Below are 16118 nucleotides of genomic sequence, written 5' to 3'. Positions count from 1 at the left end.
TCATGGGCAGTTATTTTGCGCCTTGGTTTTTCCACACGCTTCTTGAGACCCTGTTGACTATTTTGAATGAAACGCTTGATTGTTCGATGATCACGCTTCAGAAGCTTTGCAATTTTGAGACTGCTGCATCCCTCTGCAAGATATCTCACTATTTTTGACTTTTCTGAGCCTGTCAAGTCCTTCTTTTGACCCATTTTGCCAAAGGAAAGGACGTTGCCTAATAATTATGCACACCTGATATAGGGTGTTGATGTCATTAGACCACACCCCTTCTCATTACAGAGATGCACATCACCTAATATGCTTAATTGGTAGTAGGCTTTCGAGCCTATACAGCTTGGAGTAAGACAACATGCATGAAGAGGATGATGTGGACAAAATACTCATTTGCCTAATAATTCTGCACTCCCCGTATACAGCCCACACACTGAGCCAGACACCTCTCCTCTCCTGTGCTTCGGTCTCGTCCAGCAGTCAGCACGGGAGGAAGGTTGAAACTGAACGGAAATATAAGCCATTTCTGCAGAATCAGTCTCAAGCAAATCCACAGGAGATCAAACTGAATCCATTAAAACACAAAGTAGTACAGTCCTGTACTGATTAAAGGTTTGAGTGGGCTGAAGCAGCGAGTCTGGGAACAGCTGCTTTAGAAATCAGAAATGCGTTTGCCTCTTATTGCAAGATGATTTATCTTCAGCTCTGGGTCATCAGGTTCACGCTTACTGTTCGTTTGGATAAAAGTTGACTTTGAAAATGAACTGAGCAAACCTGACATTTAACAAAGGCCCTCAACTTGCTTACAAATGCAGGTAATCCTCACACCAAACAACGTTATGAAACTGCTGTTTGTTTATTGAAACGCTGATCAATATTAATACTCAGTTAACCCGAAATCCACAAATTTTATGACCAGTGTGGGTCACTGAAAGCCAATGGGTTGGTTGGGTACCTTTAAAATGACAGTATAACTGAAAAGATGGAGATGAAGAAGTTTTATTTTTCAATAAACAAGCCCAAAAACTTGAAACTGGAACATAAATTACAATGACATCACTGTTTTTCAAGAATAACGCAACCACATGAGCCACTATTTTGATCCAAGTCCATCCAGGGTTATAAAGTTTATTACAGAACAAGCAGCAGGTAAAAGAGTGGTCGTGATGATCTCCTGGAGTTCAGTCATACAGTGGACGTGCTGCTGCTCTTCCTGTCCCTGTTGCGAGTATGACACCTCCTGGCTGCTGCTCTGTGGTTCCTCTGGGCCTCCGTCAGCCCATCTGCAGCCTCTGTTCTCAGCTCTGCAGCATCTGTCTGGGACTGCAGCGCTCCCTGCTCCTCCTCAGCGCTCTGAGCAGGCATGTGCTTGAGCCACTGCTGGTAGTAACCACGGAAACCGTCAATTTGGACCAGATAGTTGTTTCTGGATTTGTACTGGGATAGAGAGAGGGGAGAGGGTGCCAAAAAGTGAGGGGACCAGAGTGAAAGGAGAAATGTGAGTCATACAGTCACCTTCCAAGTTGGATCTTTGTTGTGCCACGAAATGAGAAGAAGTTGTCTGTTTACAGACTGCACTGAAGTCAGTAAACAGAGAGGCATTAAGATTGACAGCATACACACTTCAATTAGAGCAAAATAGTTTACAGTGTTTTTTATTCCCGTGTTTCCAATTTAGATTTTACTTGACTGGTCTGCCTGTGTATTTTAACATTGGCTGGACTTGCAACTTGCCTGCTTTGGACTGCAGCCAGTAATAATTGTTCTGCTCTGCAGCCTCAGTGAGCTTGGCACCAGCTGAAGTCTGTGATAAGAGACTCACTGGAGAGGCAGCTAATTATATCAAATCAAATCAAATCACTTTTATTGTCACATCACATGTGCAGGTACATTGGTACAGCACATGTGAGTGAAATTCTTGTGTGCGAGCTTCACAAGCAACAGAGTTGTGCACTCTGTGTTATATGGCACTTATTTGTGAATTAGAAAAAAAAAAACTTATAAAGGAATATCCTAGCAATTATTTGAAAAGAGCATATGCCTTCTCTAAATATTTGGGAAACACTCATGTACCAATCATTACAGATGTGCTCAGTATAGATGGGTGCATGCTGACCTGGTTATAGTTGGGAGGATATTGTGCAGCAAACTCCAGCTGTCTGATGATGACCTCATTAGGCCAGACTTTCATGTCACTCATGGTTTTAAGGATTGTTCTTAGGTAGACGTAATCCAGTTTGCGACTCGCTCGGCCAATCAGAGCAGAGAACACGTGGACGTTAGGCCTCAGTCCTGCTTCCTGAGAAAAAACGCATAGAGCAAAGTTAACTAAGATGCACAAGCACCTAAACCCTGCATTCCTTCTACCGACCAGCAGGGGGCGAGTTCTGCACTAACAATGCCAGAGACAGAATTCAGGTCAATAAACAGCCAAATTTAGTGTAATAACATATGCTTTGTCACCTCTATGCCTTTCAGCAACTGAAGGCCGTCTTTCTGCTGGTCACAGGCTAATGCAAGGCACCCAAATGTCTGCAGATCCACATTTACATTGCGCTGTCTCATTACACTCAGCACAGCCTGAAAAGTGAAAGAAGTGTGTGAAAAACAGCACGCACAGTTTAAACATTTCTAACTCCAATTTTGTTAACGTTTACCCAAGTTTAAAATTTGTGTTCCTTCCTCCTCCAGATTTACAGATACCAGATAGACAACAGTTTTTCTGAGGACTATTTCTCCTAAGAAGTTGCTCCAGGATGGGCGTCACAAACAAAAACAACACACACACACACACACACACACACACCTACCTTTGCCTCGTCCAAGTCCCCGGCTCGCGCTGATCTGTGAATCACAGAGTTGAAGAACGCGACATCAAGCTTCACTTGATGCCGTTTGGCGACCTTCAACAACACCTGCAGAGACTGGTAGCCTGGCTCCATCGTGTCGGCCAGTAGGGTCAGAGTCCTGAGGTTTGGACTGAGTCCGTTAGCTTCCATCCTCTCTAGAAAACCTTTAGCTCCACCGATGAGGGCGAGCCTGTCTGACATTTTATCTACAGTGCCAAGGGAGACCACAGCACCTCTTTTACCCTCAAAAAGTTCTAGTAGGTTAGGAGCAGAGGAGTTGGCGACTAACTCTCCGGGTAATCGGGCATTTACTGTTTGCCTGACCGGTATCAGATGGGCCGAGTCATGTCTGAGTCGCGTCTCACTGCTGTCTTCCTTCTGCTCAGGCTGGATAAATAACCGTCTCTCAAGTAGGTCGATGTCTATCACAGCCTTGCACCTGGACTCCGACACATCCTTGCTCCCTTTCTGACCCTCACAGTCAGTCCCCAGCAGAAGAGCAGTGGCCAAGGCAGGATCGCCAAGTCCACAATCTCTGGCAGTTCTCAGGAGCAGGGTATAGTTGTGCGAGTCAGGACGAATCCCTGACTGCAGCATCTGGCGCCACACCTGAAATGAACATTACGAAGGAGCTCATTTGTGTATCAAGTATCAATATTGTTTAATGACCACCTGATGTATCATTATCAGATTTTTAAGATCAACGAGAGCTGGCATTGGTTGGGCTATTTTAAAGTTTACTCCTAAAAACATCCCACACTTAAGTATTACGTACCTGTAACGCCAGCCTGAATCCTGCCTCTTTGTCCTTCAAGCAGCCCATCAGCAGGTAGTGAAATGTCTCCTGAGTTACAGCATGACCATTCTCCAGCATCTCCTACAAAATGCACACAAACCCAGAATAAGACACAATTTGGTGACAATGGATGAGCTTTCTCCCTTATAAACATGCAGCTGTGTGTCCTACCCTGAGCGTATAAATGCAGGCCTGAAGGTGGTTGGTGACGGCGTGCGCCTTCAGAAGAGCGTGGTACGTGATTGTGCTGAGAGGGTAGTTTTTGCGACGGAGCTCTTGCTCTAGCTTCAGCGCTTGCTGCAGGCCAGCTTGTTTTGAAGGCGACTCGGCGCAGGCGTTGAAGAGCGCCGTGTAGGTTGCATCGTTAGCAGTGAGACCACGCTTCTTCATCTAGGAGAGAAAATAAATAAATAAACAAATAATTACAGAGAGGGTTTCTGACTGTGTATAACGATCTGTCAGAATAAAGGACAAGAATGAATAACACACTTAAATATTTAAAAAAAACAAACATCTACAATGAAACTAAACTGATTGTGAAAGCTGGCTCTTCTATGGCATTAGTGGACTAAAGCAGTCCCCAAGCTTTTAACCCCTCTGAATTTGAAATAAGACATATTTATTTTAACACACAAACACATAGGAGTCTCGCATCAGTGTCTGAAGCTTTAAAAATACTAGAATCTGTTCTTTGATTATAGCCAATCTCCACAGTTTTCCTGACACAAATCTGGAGGGTGGAGGGATTGGCAGCCTGCAGCATTTAAAGTAATGTTTCTCATTAAATCTTGACTGCCATACAAATAAATTTATAGTAACTTTGATGGCTGTAGTAGCTGGTATGTGGGGCAGTTCAATTGTACAAATCATTTGTATTAATCTTAGTCTCTTCTTGTGGATATTAAAAGCGAGGTCCATATTCATGCATCTTCTCTGTGGTCTTCCTTGTTTCCCGCTGGCAGCTCCATCTTCAACATCCTTTGTTCACTACATCCACCATCTCTTCTCTGCACATGTCCAAACCATTTCAGCCTTGCCTCTCTAACTTTGTCTCCAAATTGCTTCACCTGAGCAGCTGTCCCTGTGATAAACTACATTTAGAATTTTGTCCATCCTGGTCACTACTGATGAAAATCAGAGCATCTTCAACTCTGCCACCTTGAACTACTCCTATCTTTAGTCAGAGCCACCGTCTCCCAACCATACACCATCGAAGCTCTTCTAGACCTTCCCTTTAAATCTTTCACCCTGCCTGTTGCTTCGGATTGTTGACCCCAGGCATTCACCTTCTCTACTCCTTGCACATCTCCCGTCTTGCTTCCACCTGCTCCTTAGCCTCACTACATATCACAATGTCATCTGCAAACATCACAATTCAGCAACTGGAAACTGCAGCACCTGAATCAACACCACTCTAAAACTGTCAAACATGAATATTTTAACTTAGAGTTAGAGTGTACCTTGCACACTGACATCTCATTTCAATTGGTCAAATTAAATATGCTTACATCATTGTAGAGTTTGAAGGCTTTTTTCAGTTGTCCAGCTCGTCCACAGCCTCCTATCAGGACCGTGTAGTTGTACTCCTCCGGCTGCAGCCTCTCTCCCTGCAGCATGTCCCTGCTGAACACATCCAGAGCCTCCTGTAGCTGTGAGAGCACAGAGGAGGGTTATAAACACATCAGCAGGGAAGAGAAAGAACAGAATGCTCCTTTACGTTGGTTGCCAAGTTAAACACAAAGAAGAAGAAGAAGAAGAAGAGAAAGAACAGCAGTTAACATAAAACTGCTCAGCCACACTAACCTTGTTCTCTTTGATGAGCTTTTTGCATTGTAAGAAGTACCAGTACGGTGTATTTCTCCTCACGGGCCTCCTCTGAGGTTTACCGGCGTCTTCTCGCTCTTCTTCGTTCCCGGTTCCGTCTTCCCGGTACTGCAGGTCCCGGAGGCCTGGGCTGCTTTTCCTGAACGTCCTCCTGGAGGCCATGTCGGTAGACAGAGAGCCGAAGTTTTCCCAGTCAAGTGGTTCAGAGGGGGAGTCCAGTGGGTCCGCGTCTCCTCGGGAGAGGGCTGACAGACACACGGGCCTAGGATGCCAGGGAGTGTGTGTGAGAAGCCTGGATAAAGGGTGCTGTGACACATCCCGTCTGCCTGTTAGAGTTAGCGGTTCTGGTGACTTCCTAAAGGTTGAAAATGTGCACAGCCTGGCAGCAGGAAGCGATATTTTCCTCCCGTTTCGCGCACACGAACGGACAACGGACGTCAGCATGTTTGTTAGTGTTAGCGAGCTGGTTAAAAGCTAACGGATCATGTCGGGTTTCTTCCTTTTGTCAGAAAACTACAAAATGTGTTACACTTACAAGGCTAGCTAAAGGTGCACTAACTAGCTGCTGACAAGCTGAGTACAACCACGATGTTTCAATGACACAAACTTGCCCAGACCTTAATAGTAGATATACAAATATAATTATGAGCGTCTTTTTGGGGGATTATTTTTTAGATCGTTGGAGTAAATTAACAAATTTAATTTAATTTAATTAAAAGTATATTTCTATTAACGGTTTACATAAATTGTTGAAAAATACCAGTCTAGTTAATTAAGGATGGCGTACTTCGATCGACTACATCGACAATATGTTAGTACGCCTGTGTGGTGTTTAGGCTTCACATAATCTTTAGATAGATTGATATCGCCCCCTGCTGGCTATGAAAGTACATGTTCCGTCTTTTGAATGGGGTGAAATGAGGTGAAGGCTAAAGCCACATCTTTCTATTTACTAAACATCCAGGAAAATGTTCTAGTTAATATCTAAGTGGCGGGTCAGGTGGGGTCAAGCAAGGCTTAAATGAAACAGGTAATAAACCCTCAAGTGAATAGGCAGGATAGTTTAGTCAGCATTATTACCCTTGCAAGGAAAGCTACAGCAGCATGTCACACTATGGTATTATTTCAGCAGAGGGCTCCAAGTTCAGTTCAATAGGCTAAAGCTTGTTAACGCATATACTTAACCAGCCAATCACATGACAGGAACTCAGTGCATTTAGGGATGTAGACGTGGTCAAGATGACCAGCTGATGGTCAAACCGAGCATTACATGACTTCCAGTGTGGCAGGTGGGATAGTTTGAGTGTTTCAGAAACTGTTGATTAACTTGGCTTTTCCCACACGATCATCTCTTTTTATTACACTGAATGGTCTGAAAAAGAGAAAATATTCTGTGAGCGGCAGAGGAGAATGAAGCTGATACAAAGGCAACAGTGATTCAAATAACCAGTCGTTACAACCAAGGTATGCAGAATCACACCAGGTGCTACTTCTGTGCGCTAAGAACAGGAAACCGAGGCTACAGTTCGCACAGGCTCACCAACACTGCACGAGAGAAGATTACAAAAACATTTTCCGAGCGGAGGAGTCTTGATTTCTGCTGTGACATTCAGATTGTAGGTTCACAATTTGGCATAAACAGATATGTTTAGTTATAACAGTTCGGACTGGTAGTGATGGTGTAAAAGTGTGGGTGAGTATTTTTTGGCAAACTTAGGGCCCCTTAGCATCAACTGAGCATCACTTTAACACAGCCTATCTGAGTATTGTGGCTGACATTGTTTTTCCCTTTGGGACTAGGCTTTACCCATCTTTTTATGGCTGCTTCCAGTAGGATAACACACCATGTAACAAAGCTCAGGTCATGAAAGTGATTTCTTGAAGATTTAGAGTTAAGTTAAAGGTGAGTTGGACTTAAAATGAGTCCACAGTCACCAGATAGCAATCAAGTACAGCACCTTTAGCATGGTGGTAAAACGGGAGAGTCACATCATGGATGTGCAGCTGAATAATCTGCAGCAACTGTATGATGCTGTCATGTCCACATGGACCAAAATCTCTGAGGAATGTTTCCATCACTGTGAACTCTTTATTGTCATTGCACAGTCATAGTTAGTACAATAGCACAACAAAGTTTGAAAAGTGTCCCACGTCGACACTAAGCACAGTAAACTTTAAAGTGGATAAAAAGTGCAAAAAATGTATGAATAATCAATGCTAGCTTTTATTTGAAATTAAGGAACTAAGTATTTTGGGGTTTTTTCTAAGTTCTGCATTTTGCTGTTATTTTGAGACAAAGCACTGAATTGTGATGTGGAAAGAAGTGCACCTGTTTCCTGTTACAATCCCTGTAGATACATATATTTGGATCTTAATTTTTAATCATGCAAATTACCCAAAACCAACAAAAGTCAAGTACTCTTGGTGAAAATAATCTGTCTTTATGGCACCCTGAAGCTGCCTTTGAAGAAAATAAAAATTCTCTCTCTTCTTCAAGTCTTTATCATTAAAAGGCCAGCATGGCACTCGCTGCTGTGGCTGATCAGAAAAATCAGAAATCTACAACCCCAGTGTACGAGAGACAGCTTCGGCAGTGTTCGGAGTGTTTTTGAGACTCCGACTGAAATCACAGACAGCAAGAAGTTTGGAAAGATTTTGCAGCCGCTGGAGTTTACAGATATGTAAATGTGGACAGATCTTCATTTTTTCAGTTGAATTCAGTTTTATTTCTATTTTGCCAAATTAGAACAACAGTCCCCTAAAGGTGCTGTATATCATGGTCCCATGGACCCTACAATAATACAGAGAAAACCCCAACAATCATACAACCCTCCATGAGCAAGCATTTTTCAACAGTGAAAAGGAAAAACTCCCTTTTAACAGGAAGAAACCTGAAAATGTAACCGAGGAGAGGTGGCAACCGGTCTTTTTCTTCTCATCTAGCCTACCTACAGTACATTTTAGTGTGTCATAGTTCCTGACCAAGTCACACAGACTGATGGGTATCCATGGCTACTCACTCACTTTCTGTGTGCTTTGTTTGAGTCAGACTGACGGTGAAGGACATGATTCATATTCATGCAGCTCAAACAGCCACACAGCTTGTCAGGGTGATGACATATTCTCTGAGGTCATCACTGCTGTAGGCGAGCCCAATATCACACAGGAAGCTCCATCTTTAAGTGGCTTTAATAAAGGTCTGAGTAGAGCTCCTGCTGATGGCTCTGTAGGTCAAAGACTACAGGCAGTAATTAACTGTAAATGGGGTTCCATGAACATTAAATGATTCATTTTGACTTTCTGCTTCTTTCCAATTCATTTTGAACTTTGTACATGGTGTTAAAAAGTCTGGATCCCAAATATACTTTATAAAAAGGTAATTGAGTATGAATATGATAACTTATCAAATAAATCAAATCTCCACCCAATTTTATGTTCTCAGAGAATATTGAAATGAAAGAGATGTCAATATATTATTTTGTCTCAAACTGAGTACACTGAAACACACACAAAAAAAAAAAAAAAAAAAAAGTTACCTCCAGTGCTATTCCACTATAGTTACTTCAAAAAATAAATAAATAAATAAAAATAACAGCCTGCCATGAATGGAAGAGCAGCACACAAGGGAAGGATTAAAAATTATTTACACAGACTTTATTATGATATTTGGTACAAAGTTTAAAATACAAATGCATCCTAAAATCCATTTTGGCACTTCATTTTAAAGGAACTGTAATGATTTGTGATAGAGAAGCCACAACCGTCACAGAGCCGCAGTACATCTGAAACATCCTGGAACGAACCGTGAGCCTGAGTGAGTCTATTTCCCTTGGAAAGATGATCACCGGTGTAAATGTAAACAATCGTGGAGCACACAAACAGAAATGATGGTGCTGATGACATTCAGTCTCAGCATCATTTGTGGATTTTATTTCGTGCAAGAGGAGAAAAAAAAAAAAAAAAAAAAAAAAAAAAAATGATGAGCACCTCAACTGCTGAGCACCAATCACACTAAAGCATCCTGATGAGGTCACAATGGTGATAAATGTGGTGGTTGAGCCACGTGGCTCTGAAACAAAGTGATCCGGTCCAGCAGTGTTAATGGGATATCTCTGATGACTGAGGGTAGGTCTTCGTGTTGTAACGGATAGATGACCACACTGAGTGCCGGGCGCTCTGCTGAGAACCTTAAGGAAAAAAAAAAAGCCAGAAAATACACAAAACGAGTGAAAAGACCCCACAGGTAAAACTTTCGACAGAATATACCCCCTAGCTTTAAATACATGAACACAGTCACCAACCTGTCCAGCAGAGCTTTCTGCAGCGTGCGACACATCACTAAGGTGCCACCCATGAACATGTGGCACATGACGACATGGCAGCACCGCTCCATGAAAGTTTCTGTGGCTGATGGGTCAAAAGTGCCACAGCGTGAAATAAGGCAGACGCGCTGCAGTCGGGAGCAGCAGGACAAAGCCTCGAAGAACGACGCATTCGCATTCAGGTAGGGCTGCTCCAACCTAAGAAACAGATGCACGTAGTTAGTTATGCATCCATCCATCTTCATCCGCTTTATCCGGGGCCGGGTCGCAGGGGAAGCAGCCTAAGCAGAGAAGCCCAGACCTCCCTCTCGCGAGCCACCTCCTCTAGCTTATCCGGGGGAACACCAAGGCGTTCCCAGGCCAGCCGAGAAATAATCTCTCCAGCGTGTCCTGGGTCTGCCCCGGGGCCTCCTCCCGGTGGGACATGCCCGGAACACCTCACCTAGGAGGCACCCAGGAGGCATCCTTGTCAGATGCCCGAACCACTTCAGCCGACTCCTTTCGATGTGGAGGAGCAGCAGTTCTACTCTCCCAGATAGCTGAACGTCTCACCCCATCTCTAAGGGAGAGGCCAGCCACCCTTCGGAGGAAGCTCATTTCTGCCGCTTGTATCCGCGATCTCGTTCTTTCGGTCACTACCCACAGCTCGTGGCCATAGGTGAGGGTAGGGACGTAGATCGACCGGTAAATTGAGAGCTTCGCTTTTATACTCAGCTCCCTCTTCACCACGATGGACCGGTGCAGCGTCCGCATCACTGCGGCCGCAGCACCAATCCGTCTGTCGATCTCCGACTCCCTTCTCCCAACACTCGCGAACAAGACCCCGAGATACTTGAACTCCTCCACTTGGGGCAGGAACTCCTCCCCGACCCGGAGTGGGCACTCCACCCCTTTTCGGCTGAGACCCAGGCCTCAGATGTGGAGGTGCTGATCCTCATTCCCGCTGCTTCACACTCTGCTGCGAACCGTTCCAGTGCGAGCTGGAGGCCCTCACCCGATGAAGCCAACAGAACCACATCATCCGCAAAAAGCAGAGATGAGATTCTGAGGCCACCAAAGTGAAAGCCCTCCGCCACTTGGCTGCGCCTAGAAATCCTGTCCATAAAAATTATGAACAGAATCGGTGACAAAGGGCAGCCCTGACGGAGCCCATCACCCACCGGGAACGAGTCAGACTTATTGCTGGCAATGCGAACCAAGCTCTTGCAACGGTTGTACAGGGATCGAATGGCCCGTAGCAATGGGCCAGACACCCCATACTCCCGCAGCACCTCCCACAGGACACCCTGAGGGACACGGTCGAATGCCTTCTCCAAGTCCACAAAACGCATGTAGACTGGTTGGGCAAACTCCCATGCGCCCTCAAGTATCCTTGAGAGGATAAAGAGCTGGTTGGTTATATAAAGACAAAAATCTGAACAGACATGTCTTCAGTCAGAATTAAAAGTAGAAACAGTCTGAGATTTGTCCCAGTTCAGAGTAAAATAAAGAGCAGGAGTGGGGAACTCCAGGCCTTGAGGGCCTGTGTCCTGCAGATTTTAGATCTCACCCTGGGTCAACACACCTGAATCAAATGATTAGTTCATTACCAGACCTCTGGAGAAATTCAACACATGTTAAGGAGGCAAGTTAGCCATTTGAATCAGCTGTTTTGGATCAAGGACACATCTAAAACCTGCAGGACGCTGGCCCTTGAGGCCTGGAGTTGCCCACCCCTGATATAGACCAATTGGACAACTGGAAAGTGAAAATCCTATTTGTTTAAAAGCCTCTCAAAACCAAAACATAATTCACAAATTACACTTTACAGGTAATTAACATTAAATGCTTTGATTGAAGAGAGTCAAGGGCAGGTCAATTTGGTCAACTTTAAAATGTTGGGCAAATTTTATTTCCTTAATGTTTTTTTTCCTCCAAATTAACAGAAAAAACTGAGCCAACTGTCTGCTGGACAGTCATACAGGTTAGTGCTTCTTAGATGAGATCCTCTCATTTGCATATATGAACCTAACAGTCTATAGGGGGCAAAAAGAAAGATAAATACGAATAATATTTAAGTGATGTTAATGTTCTTGCTTCAGGTGTATGAAATCAGACAGTTTTAAAGCACATTTTCATACTATGAGCATACTTCATACTATTATATAAACAAAGCGAACACAAAGTCATCTTCTTACCTGAGCTCCTGTAGCTGCGTGCACTGTTTAAGTGTGTCCAGCAAGGCAGCGGTGTAGTTCATGGTTTTCAGCGAACCCAGATTGGCGAGGGATAATACTCGCAGGTCTCTGCACTGCTTTGCCAGCTGTACCAGTCCCGTTCCCCTAAGAACTCCAGGAAGACCAGCCAGAGTCAGGCGACGCAATTGAGGCAAAGCCTCAAGCACCGCCAAATGTGCATCTCCAATTCCTCGTGCCCAAGCGCACATGCCACGAGGCTCCACGCTTGCACGAGTGCACGGCTCAAGCCGAGGCAGTGTGGAAGCAAAGCCTGGACCGATAAGCTCAAAGGTCTCTAAAAAAAGGCAGCCAGCTAACAGCAAAGCGAGCCCCGATGTGCTGTCCCCTGACACAGAGGACTCTGAGGCAGGCTTGTAATTCTGGAGGCCCACACGAGGAACCTTCTTCAATCCCTGGAAAAGCGGAGAGAGATGAGTGTTCTGCATTTGCGTGTGATTTGTATTTAAACCGTCTGACAGGGCGCAGGCAGGGAGAGTGAGAGACAGCAGGTGTCTGAATTTGGCCAAGCTGGCACACAGGTGGGTTTCCCCTTCCAGCCCAGGTGAGTTTTCATGATGATAATGTGTGTGCATCAAGTTTAGGTATTTAATGTTGGAACAGCTGTCTGCCAGCTGGCTCATTGTCCCAGCAGCCAGCTGATCTTCCACAATCCTGCACTCCGAGTAAGGAACGTGGTTGATCCCGCTCAGATTCAGACTAACCAGCTGCGTGGCGTCTCTTACACCACTGTTCAACAGCGACTGGAACACCTGTGGCCACAATGCCGGGCATCGGCTGAAGCTAAGGTGTTTGGGGCTGTTTCCTTCCAGAGCTTGCTTGAGCGATGCAGAGTCCAGCCATGACCGAGGGAGCTGCAGGGCAACCAGGTCGCCCCGCTCACCCAAGCTCTGAGCCACTGAGGGAGCAGCAGGCCAGGGAGCCGGGTTTGGGCCGGGGATGGACACAAGGAAAACTCTGAGATGCTTCGGAACGTTAACGCTGAACACTGCCAGGTATAGGAGGAGCAGGGTCTGGTTTACCTAAGAACATGACAACACAAGCGCGTTAATTAAAGCCCATATAGGAACAGGTTTCATGGACATAAGCCCCAACACACTCACCTCTCCTGGAGCCAGCCTGGCAGTGAACTCCTCAAGCTGTTTATAATGTGGCACGCTGCTCTGACCGACCATTAACTGACAGCAAACGCCGACACCCTCTTTGGTCACATCTGGGATGTCAAACTGCAACATCAGCCTACGGTGCAACGACAAGCAAATGCACACAACACTGTATCATTTAAATATCATACATTTTTGTTTTTTAAGCCAAAGACACAGCTGTCACATAATTTACAAATGACAGCCATTTTATAGGCTATTTATAGATTTTTTTAATTAGACATGTTCCCTCGTTATGTCATGAAAATTAAGCAGATCAAAGAAAAATCAAAGTAAACCTATCAGAGAGTGGCTGGATTAAAGGACTGGCAGAAAACCTCAAGGAAACGCAGTATGGTGGTCCAGAGAGCCAAAACCTATAAAAACTGACATTGTCCAAATATTTCTAGACTTTGAAGAGGGCCGCTCCTAAGCATTTGAAAGGGGTTTAGGGAGGGAAGGGATCAAAAAACACAGTTGGGTCAGGGCCAACATCCTTACTTGCGGAGTTGGGCACAGCATGGCACTACACCGTAGCTTGGTGTCAACAGCATCTGCCTAAGCTCTGACAGGCGGCTCAGTGCATCCACTGCCTCTGAGCTGAGCTGAGCAGAGTTGAAACCTGGTGCCACGTCAAAAGCGAGGGATTTGAGGAAAGCGAGGGAGGAGAGGAGACGGGACAGGCGAAGTGAAGTGATGCGACAACCGGTGACATCTAGGTGCGTCACTCCTCTGCAGCGTGCGATGTGCTCCATGGTGGAGCCAGATAGCCAGTAGCAGCCATTCAGGCTCAGAGACTGCACATGATTGGCCAGCTGCTTTAGTATGCGTCGAACCAATGCGTCATCAGCCTGGAGAGAAATAAAGAACAGAGTCTATTTAATGTTTCATTAGAATACAACTTGCTGTTACAGAGGCATTTTCTTTTTTTAAAATACATGGAAAGTTGTACACATACATGAACTTGAATATTGCAGCAAGTTACCCAATAATCCTCAGACAGGCTGACATGTGTGAGCAGGGTCTTGTCATGGCACAGCGTGTTAAGCTTCTGGCAGACATTTGCCACATTCAGCAGCAGGTCACACACTGGAATATGGCGCAGGATGCATAGCAGGATTTCATCAGACAAATCTGACATCCCCACGGACGAAGAAGACAAGGTATCCTCATCGCACACAGCCTGAACCAGACAGCACACAGTGTCAGTGACAGGCGCTTTTAGGCCATTTGGAGAATATTAGAAAATTAGTCAATTAAATTCCTTCTAGAGGAATTTAATTGACAATATAATTTATACCATGACAGTATTATTTTATGTAGCTGTTGTACAGCTCTCCTTTTAATGTGTCCTGTTTTATTGTCATTTTTGTACGTTTTTTTTTTTTTTAAACATTAATATCAGGTATGTGTTAAGTATTCAATTTACTCGATCAGAAACAATCATTTCTCCATGGTTTATCTTTATTCATGAAGTATGACCCCCACTATAGCTGAAGCATTATTTAGCAGAAACAAAATAAAAATGAAACATTTTTAATAGAAAATGGCAATAGTGGTCCCTGTGCTCCAGGTTATTTTTTTATTTGATAATACCACTTCGGGACAATACAACCTTTTAATGGTTTTAGTACCAGGGCGTTTGAGCTTAGCAGGTTTTCTCGATAAAACAAAACAAACAAACCCACACGCGCACACACCAAAACGCACTTATTTCCAACACACTGCCGACGCCGGTAAACCAAACTCGGGATTAAAAAAATAATTGTGTAAAGTGTTTGGAGCATAACCTTACCTGACCGGCGTTAACATTTTGTCGCTAACGTTACTTTGAGCTGACCTGCTCAGCAGCACCGCTAACTAACTGTGAATGCCGTCTTCACCAACCTGTAAAATCTGGTAATCCATGCCGTCTGAAACTCCGCACACATCCCCACTCATGTTTTTAAAAAAGGCTCATCCACCCAGCTGGAGCTTCATGTTCCGTGAATCTGCTGCGTGAAACCACAGGCGGCTGAACGTTTGTGTTACCGTTAGCTGCACGGACGATATATGCTGTCGCACGTGTCGGACATCTTTTTGCGACGGACACACTTCCTGCTGGTTCAATTTACACAATAAAATACAAATTATTTTGTAAAAGTTATTAAATAAAGTTTTGTATTTTTTTTTATAGATGCTATTAGATAGATATAAAAAAATATACAGGGCGATAACAGAGCTGTCTTCTTTTGCTGGCTGCTCCCTTTAGGGGTCACTACAGTGAATCAGGGCCAGTGTCCTTCAGGTTTTAGATGTGTCCTTGATCCAACACAGCTGATTTAAATGGCTAAATGACCTCCTCAACATGTCATGAAGTTCTCCAGAGGCATGGTAATGAACTAATCATTTGATTCAGGTGTGTTGACCCAGGGTGAGATCTAAAACCTGCAGGACACCGGCCCTCAAGGCCTGGAGTTGCCCACCACTGCCCTAGAGGTAACATATACCAGACGAGACAGCAGGATCTTGCTGTCCACAGTATCAAAGGCAGCAAACAGGTTTAGAAGAACTAAAATGGCAGGGCTGCCAGAGTCAGCAGTTAAAAGCAGATCATTAAGAACTCTCAAAAAAGCCATCTCTGTAATGTGACCTGACACTGACTGAAACTTTCCCCACATACTCTGTTTGCTTAAAAACATTTTTTTCCAAGGACCTTAGACAGAAATGGTAATTTAGAAATAGGTCTGTAGTTAGAAAAAACAGCAGGGTCCAGGTTCTTCTTTTTAATAAGAGGCTGCACAACAGCATGTTTAAAGGCAGCTGGAATACAACCAGATGTAAGGGAACTGTTTATGAGAGGAATAGCTGGTTCCACTGAATCAAAAGCCTCTCGAGAAGACAGTCTGAGGGAGAATTCAAAAGTCTCATATGCTAAACCAGTCACAAATCACCAGTCACCAGTCCTGTTTTCATAC

At 44.5% G+C, this 16118-nt stretch overlaps 2 protein-coding genes across 5 annotated transcripts; both read right to left on the bottom strand.

Moving 5' to 3' along the window:
• Positions 1 to 962: 962 nt before the first annotated feature.
• ptcd1 (pentatricopeptide repeat domain 1) lies at positions 963 to 6162 on the bottom strand. The gene is made up of 8 exons (XM_085276319.1): positions 5443 to 6162; positions 5148 to 5288; positions 3811 to 4029; positions 3619 to 3720; positions 2805 to 3452; positions 2458 to 2574; positions 2111 to 2293; positions 963 to 1431 (listed from the first exon to the last, which is right to left on the bottom strand). The coding sequence occupies exons 1-8, from the start codon at positions 5905 to 5907 to the stop codon at positions 1180 to 1182; spliced, it is 2127 nt and encodes a 708-aa protein (XP_085132445.1). The 5' UTR covers positions 5908 to 6162; the 3' UTR covers positions 963 to 1179.
• A 2933-nt stretch (positions 6163 to 9095) lies between these two features.
• Positions 9096 to 15456, bottom strand: fbxl18 (F-box and leucine-rich repeat protein 18). Of its 4 annotated transcripts, XM_085276318.1 has the most exons (9): positions 15368 to 15456; positions 15049 to 15261; positions 14120 to 14344; positions 13663 to 14012; positions 13123 to 13258; positions 12724 to 13041; positions 11963 to 12414; positions 9765 to 9983; positions 9096 to 9650 (listed from the first exon to the last, which is right to left on the bottom strand). In XM_085276318.1, the coding sequence occupies exons 2-9, from the start codon at positions 15100 to 15102 to the stop codon at positions 9494 to 9496; spliced, it is 1911 nt and encodes a 636-aa protein (XP_085132444.1). In that variant the 5' UTR covers positions 15103 to 15261; positions 15368 to 15456; the 3' UTR covers positions 9096 to 9493. The 4 variants fall into 4 exon arrangements, with proteins under 4 accessions (XP_085132444.1, XP_085132440.1, XP_085132443.1 ...); XM_085276314.1 differs by having other exon boundaries at positions 11963 to 13041; XM_085276317.1 differs by having other exon boundaries at positions 11963 to 13041; positions 14147 to 14344.
• Between the last annotated feature and the right edge of the window lie 662 nt (positions 15457 to 16118).

Source organism: Mchenga conophoros, linkage group LG6, assembly GCF_057382185.1.
Source record: "Mchenga conophoros isolate Kocher_MC1m ecotype Shallow Benthic linkage group LG6, M_conophoros_male_GT1.1, whole genome shotgun sequence".
Taxonomy (NCBI): domain Eukaryota; kingdom Metazoa; phylum Chordata; class Actinopteri; order Cichliformes; family Cichlidae; genus Mchenga; species Mchenga conophoros.
Note: the sequence above shows the minus strand (reverse complement) of the source record. Positions and strands in the feature narration are given on the sequence as shown.